The 9,399-nt window shown below is 43.9% G+C and overlaps 1 protein-coding gene and 1 long non-coding RNA gene across 2 annotated transcripts; one reads left to right on the top strand and one right to left on the bottom strand.

Moving 5' to 3' along the window:
- The first annotated feature begins 211 nt into the window (after positions 1-211).
- Positions 212-1,297, top strand: LOC123020208 (vomeronasal type-2 receptor 26-like). Its single transcript, XM_044423645.1, has one exon. It carries the CDS (start codon positions 263-265, stop codon positions 1,295-1,297), a length of 1,035 nt encoding a protein of 344 aa, XP_044279580.1. The 5' UTR covers positions 212-262.
- A 3,535-nt stretch (positions 1,298-4,832) lies between these two features.
- Positions 4,833-9,270, bottom strand: LOC123020206. Its single transcript, XR_006414032.1, has 3 exons — positions 9,261-9,270; positions 5,322-5,326; positions 4,833-4,894 (listed from the first exon to the last, which is right to left on the bottom strand). It is a non-coding gene; the product is annotated as an uncharacterized LOC123020206 (long non-coding RNA).
- Between the last annotated feature and the right edge of the window lie 129 nt (positions 9,271-9,399).

Genomic DNA, 9,399 nt, shown 5'->3' with positions numbered 1-9,399 from the left:
GCACATTAGTGTTCCAATCAGCAGTTTTTTTCTTCCTCTCTGTCTGTGGAATCATGGCCTATGCTTTCTCCTCTGCATCTATGGAGCACTCTACAAATTCTTACTGGCTGTGAATCATTGACTTGCTATTTCCCTTAGAAAGAAGGAGCTACAGTACTTGGCAACTTTCTAAGAATGCAAATGCGCCAAGTTCTCCTCCCCTGTCCAACATTTCACTTAGTGACATAATTAAAAGGAAAATGTGGGCTGTTGGTCTGGAAGAATGCCCAAGCCCAGCAGGCCTGACTATGCACAGTGCTTGATGCTTATTTCCTTGCAATCACACTGGCTCCGTGTATGTGATGGGATGATTGCCAAGGAAGTAGGAGAGACATCATTCTTGTTTCTTTCAGATGCAGCCCATTGCACCAAGTGTCTGGAAGATCTGCATCCAAACAAGGGTCAGAATCGATGCATCCCAAAGCCCATAACATTCCTCACCTATGAAGAACCATTGGCAATTGTCCTTGCATCCATTGCCCTGTTTTTGTCATTCATCACAAGCTGTGTGTTGGTGCTCTTCACCAAATTCCTAGAAACTCCCATTGTCAAAGCCAACAACCAGGACCTCTCCTACATTCTCCTTGTCTCCCTCCTGTTTTCATTCATGTCCTCTTTCCTGTTTATTGGCCGGCCAAGCGAGGTGACTTGCTTTCTCCAGCAAACGGTCTTTGGCATCATCTTCTCAGTTGCTGTCTCAGCTTTGCTGGCCAAAACAATCATGGTGGTGCTGGCCTTCCTGGCCACCAAGCCAGGAAACAGGGTCAGGGCATGGCTGGGGAAGAGCCTGGCCAACTCCATTGTCACCTCCTGTTCTGGTGTCCAGGTTCTCCTCTGCACCGCATGGCTGGCCACCTCTCCCCCATTCCCTGATGCAGACAAGCACACCCAGCCTGGGCAGATCGTCTTGCAGTGCAACGAAGGCTCTGTGGCCATGTTCTACACTACCCTTGGCTACATGGGCTTCCTGGCAGCCATCTGTTTCACGGTGGCCTTCCTGGCCAGGAAGCTGCCTGGGTCCTTCAATGAGGCCAAGCTAATCACCTTCAGCATGCTGGTCTTCTGCAGCGTCTGGGTCTCTTTTGTGCCCACCTACCTGAGCACAAGGGGCAAGTACATGGTGGCTGTGCAGATCTTCTCTATCATGGCCTCCAGTGCTGGGCTGCTGGCCTGCATCTTCCTCCCCAAATGCTACATTATTCTTCTAAGGCCTGATCTGAACACAAAGGAGCATCTCATGGTGAAAACTACAGACTAATTCCATGTTGAACTGTACCTAAGACAAGAATATTCTTTTCTTACTCATTAGTCTGTGTAAACTCAACACATTCTATCTCTTGAATTACAGTCCAGAGGACTTTTCCCCACCTGCTTCTTCCTCATTCTGAGTTGGTGATCCAGAGTATTGTTGGGAAACTTTGGATAAATCCTGTCTGAAAAGCATTACTTCGGGTGCATTGTGGGATCAAATCCTGTGTTTCTCCTCAAAACCAAGCTGTCACTGTTTAAAATGGCATTCAGCCGCTTATTTCTCTCACCTTTAGCTGTAAGATACAGAACACAGGCCATTTAGTCCAAATTTACGCTGTATATCTTCACAATGGTTAAATAATCATTTTTGGAATTCATAACTTCCTAGCCCAGAGGGCTTCATGTGCCCTGGTCACTCAGACTGTCTGGAGTCTATAAAAACATGAGTTGATGCATAGTTTCCCAGTAGCTTGAATTTACATGTTTAAGCAGACCTGGAGATGGGTTCAAGTTACTGAACTAAAGGGTCAATACACTGCAATTAGAAATATTGTAATCTCATTGTTACTGTGTGATTGACTGACATTCCTTTATCTATTCTGTATGTGATGACCTCAAAATCTTATTGTAATCTCTGCCTTCTGTCATCAATTGCCCTGTACCTGTGTACGTATAAATGCCCTGTAATGGTATTGAAGCTTTGCAGCACAGTTTACCTCTGCCTGCCTGGTAATGCATTCATTATCGTGAGTATGGACCCATGGGGAACCTGGGTAATTCAACACAACCTCAGATGGTGTGGACGCTTGATCTTTCCCACAACCCGAGTTTTATTTCCTCTTCTCAATTTGAGAGTCCGGGATTCTGACAAATTGGCGATGAAGGTGGGATCGTGGGTATTTGGCCCTTTATCCCGGGCAGGAGAGACGGTTCATTTGGCAGAAAATTCTCTCCACTAAGAGAGCACAGATACTCGCCATCTCTTCCATTTGGCAGGTGGGTCAATGTAATCAGAACTGGTTTTGAACCTCATTGCATGTTGGCTTTGATTGTGGACACCCATGAAGCATGGGGGTTTCAGAATCTCGGCTTCCTACCCCATGGACACCACTGCAGCAAAATGCAGGGTGGTGTGGATGGCCATGGGCGGCACCTGCAGGGTTGTTGTGGAAGGAAGAGCTTGCTATTTTGATTTAAAACAGCATGGTCAAACCTAACTCAGAGATTCCAATCTAAATTGGCCCCAGACGGCTCATTTGATTGGAATTGGCTACACCTCTTGAAAAAGCATTTGGTAGAAATACATCCTTAGGAGATGGAATCAGGGTTGTTTGGTCCAAGCTGGTGGAGGAGAAAAAAAAGCTAGCTAATGTGGTATTGGTGCACCAGGAAAGATCTACACGTGTGAGTATATGTTTGCCCTGGAGTTTGTGTAGAGTTTTATGTTCACTGTTTATGAAAGTATTGTGTTCATTGTTGCTGTCTGTGTTATCTGTCTTGTCTGTTTGTATTTTAAAGTGTTCCCCTTTCTGGGAGGTAAGCATAGCCCAGAGTGGGTTTGGGGGTTCTTCAGGAAATAGACGTTCCCCACGGAGCCGCACCAATCTGTCCTCTTCAGGTCACAGTTGAAAGCAAGGGCGTGGATGGGTGTTTTTGCCCCTCAGATGAGAATGTGTGAACCTGGCTTTGATTGAGGAAGGTTCATGAGATCATTTGCCTAAGCCCAAGCATGGCTGAGTCAGGCTGGGAAAAAGGTGGTGATCAGGGAATGTGTGTGTGAGATTTTCCCTTGCCCATTCATTCTATATGAGCTAGAACTGGGAAGTAAGGAGCTGTGTGTCCTTTGAATGGGGCTTACAAACACAGGTCCTACCCAGTTGTCTGGACATCCTCAATAAGCTTATCTTGTGTGAAAGTACTGTAAGAAAGAGGGGTTATATAGAAACATATTTATGCAGGTCCTTTCCTTGTCAGAAACTGGGAACACTGTTTCAATGTCTTGCAAGTATTCCAGCCTCTTCCATCTGCCTTACAGCCCTCCTAGGTAGGAAGATTTTCGTGTTAGATTAAATAATGGCATTTGAAATTCCAGGAGGGGATGCTGATGGGCTGATGAAAGATGAAAAAACAAAAAAAGTATACACTGTTGAGAATACTCAGTAGGAATCCTGAAAAGGATTCCTAGAGAGATAAAGAAAAGGGTTTTATATTGCGGACATTGTGCTGGTAAATCTTGGAAATTTGAATTGTTGTGTTTAGCAATTGTTCAACGGGGCAGAGTGTAAAATCAGGGAAAGACAGATTACAGTTAACCATTGATAAATATTTCTGCCCAAATTGGCTGGTTTTTCTCCCCCTCTTGAACTTGCAACTGTTTGGAATGTGAACTTTGAAAAAGGAAAAATGTTTTTTTTCTGGATGTTGTGTGTATGCCATGTGAGAATGAGAGTTACAGGAATTCCTTCATTCAAGGGGTGCATGGTGCTTGGTGTGAGAGAATTTTAAGAGTTTTTGGTAAATGGTGCTTTGGTACTTTTTCTACTGGAAAAAAATGGAAAGAAATGTGTAACTTTTGGAGTAAAGACAAGAATAAGAAATGAAAAAAAGGAGGAATGGTCTACCTTGCTAAGAGCACTCCCATTATTGAAAGAGACAGTAACTGCAGCCTCTTCTCTGGGTTTGGTCTGGCCAACTGAATTCAGGGGGAATTTCTGCAGGAAAATTAGGATTTCTTGACTCTGTGGGCTTGGCTATTCCACAGGGCCAAGAGAAGGGGGGATGCTCTGGCAGGAAGATACCACCACAATGTGAGTGCTGCAGAAGCAGCACATACAAAGCCTCTGAGCATGTGCAGAGTTCAAAGTACTTTGGGAAGCAGCTCCGCTTGCAGCCACAGATTGGAGGAGGGCTTGCACTAGTTCTCAAAAGAAGTCTTGATCCAGAAAACTCTCAAAAGAAATCTTGGTGTCTTAAAAAGAAGAAGAAGAAGAAGAAGAAGAAGAAGAAGAAGAAGAAGAAGAAAATGTTGTGTAACTGAGGCAAGGCATTTGAGGTTCTTTGAGTGTTCAAAGCTTGTATTGCCTCATGAAAAATTCTGCCTGGGAAAGTTTGGGTTAAAACAAAGACCCTTAAGCACTCTCAATGAGGAACTAGGGGATTTTTTTTTAAAGGAAGGGAATCCTTCCAAAAAGCAATGTTGTGAGCAATGATTTGGGTCAGCCATTGTCAGAATCCCGGAATCTCAATTTGAGAAGAGGAAATAAAACTCGGGGTCGTAGGAAAGATCAATCGTTATGAACCTCCGCATCTTTATTGTCTATCCCAGGTTCCCACAGTTGACTCACAATAATGCAATTACTGGGCTAGCAGAGATGAACTCACTGCAAAGCTTTAATTCATCTAACAGCAGTTTTTATACTCTCTGTCACGTACACCAATACAGAGTCATTAAGGACAGAATACATGTATTACAATAAAGTTCGGTGATCAGCATGTGGAGAAAAGATACAGGAATGTCAGTCAACCATACAGACAGTAAGATTACACTATCTCCCAAGCCGATTTTGACGTATCAGTGGAGTAATTTCCAGAGGCGTGGATCCATCTCCGGGTCGACCCAGAGCTTTCTTTGGAAGCTCAGGTGACATCACTGGCGAGGAGCGCTTTCCTTCAGCTTCGGCAGATTCATCAGCTGTGCCCCTACCTGGAATACGACTGCCTAGTGACAGTGACACACGTGCTGGTGACTTCCTGCCTTGACGTCTGTAACGCGCTCTACATGGGGCTACCCTTGAAGACGGTCCGGGTACTTCAATTGGTTCAAAATAGAGCTGCCAGGCTGCTGACGGGGACTGGGCATTATATTCGCATGACTCCAGTCTTCCGTCAGCTTCACTGGCTTCCCATTGAAGTCCGGGCCCAATTCAAGGTGTTGGTTATGACCTATAAAGCCCTAATCAGCTTGGGTCCTGGTTACCTGAAAGAGCGCTTACATCCATATACACCCACATGCCCCTTGAGATCTGCGGGACAGGCCCTTCTCCAGGAACCCTCCATGAAAGAAATTAGGAGGGTAGGTACTTGGAGGAGGGCTTTCTCTGCGGTGGCGCCCAATCTATGGAATATGCTCCCCAGGGAAGTCCGCCTGGCGCCGTCGTTATTTGTTTTTCGGTGCCAGGCGAAGACCTTTTTATTTAAGCATCATTTTAATTTTTAACATTATTTGCTTATTTTATCTGGCCAGGACAACTTATTTCATATTGTTATTTCTAGTATTTTAATTTTATGTTGCGAGCCGCCATGAGGCTTCGGCGAATGGGGAGGCATAGAATTGTTTTAATAAATAAATAAATAAATAAAATACTTAGATATATATTTTTGGGCTATCCTAAGTTCTTGTATTGCATTCAGGAAGTCTGAGACCCTGAGTAAAGTATAACAAATAGCTACTTCTTGTCAAGCGGTAAATTTCAAAAGAGATTAGCTAGCTACAATGTGAATGAATTTGACTAAATGAGGACCTCCAATTCTTTCTGTCTGCTTTTACCCCATAGCCAGGGGCGAGGGAAAGAAACATCCATAGTTTGACATTTTCAAATGGATCCCTGAGTTACACTTTGTTTTTCTTTTTGTTTTGTTTTTTTATCCTGAGGTTTAAACAAGGCTTATACGGGCCTCTCTTCCAACACCATCAAGAGTTTTCCCTCTCCAATAACTTCCATTTTCCTATGCAACATGGATCTGGGTCTTAAAAAGTTCTGAATTCCGAGTATACCATTTTGTTGTTGCTATGTTGCAACTTAATGAATGGGAGGGAATGGATGAAACTCTGGGGCTGTGTATGTGTTTGGGCACACGCATGCAGTGGGAAGAATTTCTTTTCAAATCTATGAGGCTGCTTTTCCCTTTTGAGTTCAACAAAAAGGTTGTTTCCTTTTTCCTTTTGCAATGTTCCCAAATATTTCTGATCAGTCCCAGATATTCACAAGCTAAAGAATTTTTGGGATGTGTTAACATTACCAGCATTAAAACAGAAAATGATAATGATAGTGATATTGTTGCTGTTGTTGCTGCTGTTATTGATGGTGCTAAAAGAAAATTTTTTTTACACTAGCCTAATGTTTGTTGGGGACTGAGCCCATTTGCCCGCCCAACGATGTGGGCAGCTAAAATGGCAAGTTCTCAATACTTCTTTCCATGAACATAAGCACTCATATGATCATCTAAATGTGCAAGCATTGATTGTTAGATGAAATGTGTGTTAGTTCAAGTTTGTTTGTGTTAACAATGGGTTGGTGCATTTTGTATCTATGTGGAAGAGTACAATCTGTGTAATAAGAAATTGTGTAAAACTGTTCTCATTGTCCAAAGTCCAGCAGAAAGCACATTTCTCTTTAGCCAAGGCAAGCAACAGGTTTGTGCAACACCAGTTCAACAAAGGGTTTCTTTTGTGTGCATTTTGGCATTGGTTGGATTGATTTCAGCAACCCAGGCATTTTCGTCCTGAGACTGTGCTAAAGACACTTAAAAAGGACACAGAATTTGCATCTTGAGGTTTCTCTCCAAACTCATTTGGATCTCTCTGCCACTGCCTATAAACAGCTTCTGTGAAGAAATGTAACGCCTTTTTCCTCTTAATTTTTTTTTTTTTTTTTTTTTTTTGAGCTGCAAATTTCTAGGAACCAAACAGCCATGCTGGCACCCCAGATGGGACCAAACAGCCATGCTGGCACCCCAGAAAAGGAAAGGAAAGGAAAAAAGACTCCTTTTCTCCACAGCCCTGGAAGGAAAAGACCTCCATGTCCCATGCTACGCCCTGGCTCCAGAAACTGCAGTGCTGATGGGAATGCATTTCTGTGTTCTTTCTTGCTCTATTGCATCATCCACAAAGAAAGAACTAACCAGGACAACCATGAGATGCAACGTTTACAGCTAAGAAGCTTGAGTGAAGCCTAGACAATGAAATCTCAAAGAATTGCCTAAAAGGGCAAGACAAATGACTGAACTGGACATCAGGCCATTGCTATACCTCACACTGCTCCCACCTTGCAAAGCACCAAGTTTGCTGACCAGAAGGGATGGTGGCAACAGACAGGATATTCATCACCGTGAGGGCCTCAGCCCAGACGAGGATGAAATTCTTAAGGCTGCAATGGGTCAGAGGTGGCCTAGGGAGCAAAGGAACCAGGCCTCAAAATTGAGCAGCAAAACTGGAAAGAGGTGCGGGAGCAGATGAGGATGAGAGCTGGCTGGCACTGAGTTCTTTGAAGCCAAAGGGGGCCAAAATCAGCATGGAGTTTCCCAGGAGGACTACTAGCAATGGGGTTGCATATCATGTGTTTTGGACTTTCTTCCTTCTTTTTGCTGCTTTTCCAATTGTTTCCCATTTTTTCTACCATTTGAATTGAACTCTCAGCAAATACACAAGTCCCCATTGTATGCAATAACATTCTTCTCACGCTAGATTAGTTTTGAGATGGAAGCTGTTTTCTGGAAAAAAACCTTGGAACAAGGTTTGTCCAAACTGACTCGCTTGTTTGTGTCACATAGTGAAGCTAGTGACAAAGGGAGGATTGTTGGGAAAATTTTTATAAATCCTGTCTGAAAAGCATTACTTCTGTATGCTTTTGCATTGTGGGATCAAATCCTGTCTTCCTTCTCAAAACCAAGCTGTCACCGTTTAAAATGGCACACAAGCCATTAAGTCCAGATTTACGCTGTACATCTTCACAATTGTAAAATAATCATTGTTGGAATTTGTATCTTCATAGCCCAGAGGGCTTCATGTACCCTGGTCACTCAGAATGTCTAAAGTCTAGATAAGCGGGAGTTCATGCATAATCTCCCAGTAGCTTGAATTTCCATGTCTAAGCAGACCTGGAGATGGGTTCAAGTTACTGAACTAAAGGGTCAATACACTGCAATTAGAAATATTGTAATCTCATTGTTACTGTATGATTGATGGACATTCCTTTATCTGTTCTGTATGTGATGACCTCAGCCACTTATTGTAATCTCTGCATTCTGTCATGAATTGCCCTGTACCTTCGTACCTATAAATGCCATGTAATGGTATTGAAGCTTTGCAGCAGAGTTTGCTCTGCCTGCCCAGTAATGAAGGAATTATTGTGAGTATGGATCCGCAGGGAACATTGGGGAATACAATAAAGCCTCAGATGGTCTGGACACTTGATCTTTTCCATGAACACGAGTTTTATTTCCTCTTCTCAAATAGAGATTTTGGGATTCTGACTGTATCCAGCCACCTGCAGAGCTGTGCCACTGGGGTGTCTGAACTGTCTCAGCACTGGCAGTTGCTGGGATCTGTGTGAAAGCATATGAAAGAGACTCTAGTGAATAGAGGGTTCATATTCATCTCTTTCCCAGAGGCACTGTGGGAAGGAGACCCTGAAGTCTTTGTGGCTGTGAGCCTAAGACCCCCAGCTTTATCCACGGTGCTCCCATTTTTGCGCTGTGATGAATAGTCTGGATAGGTATTCATTAATGCAGTTGGCTGAGAGACAGAAGGCAGGGGACAGAGGGGAGAAAGGAAGCCCACTTAGATGCAAGCTCTTTTCAGAGTACTTCCATGACACCAGACTCTGGGCTAGGACGTGGCAACTACTGCTGCTGCAAGCTGTCATACCAGGCCAGCCATTTCCATGCAGCCAGGCTGACCATCTGGTCTCCTAGATTTTACTGAAGAATGCTCTGATTAAATTTCTCAGTAGAGCACATCACCACCACCACCACCACACAGCATCCTTCTCCCAAATATTTTCCATGAATTAAGAAAGCAGGGCAGTTGGCCTGCTTCTCCATGTCCCTTTACCCTGACAAGAAGAACCCTGTGAGGTAGGTTAGGCTAAGAGTGACCGGCTGGCTGAAAGTGCCCAGGAGATTTCATGAATGTGTTGGGACTAGAAACTGGGTCTCCCTGGTCCCAGTCCACATTTTAATCCCTGTGCCACACTGGATCCAAGAGATGGACCCCCTCCACCAACCTTCTTCTGCTTAATCTCCTCTGTCAAGGAAGCTTCAGGCTGTGCTTTTAGCTACGCACATTCTGAACTTGGCTTTATCTCCTTAATCCAATAGCTGGACCCACAA

This window comes from Varanus komodoensis, unplaced genomic scaffold, assembly GCF_004798865.1.
Source record: "Varanus komodoensis strain SLA01 unplaced genomic scaffold, ASM479886v1 scaffold144, whole genome shotgun sequence".
In the NCBI taxonomy this organism is placed as follows: Eukaryota; Metazoa; Chordata; class Lepidosauria; order Squamata; family Varanidae; genus Varanus; species Varanus komodoensis.
This window is presented reverse-complemented; position numbering and strand designations above follow the sequence as displayed.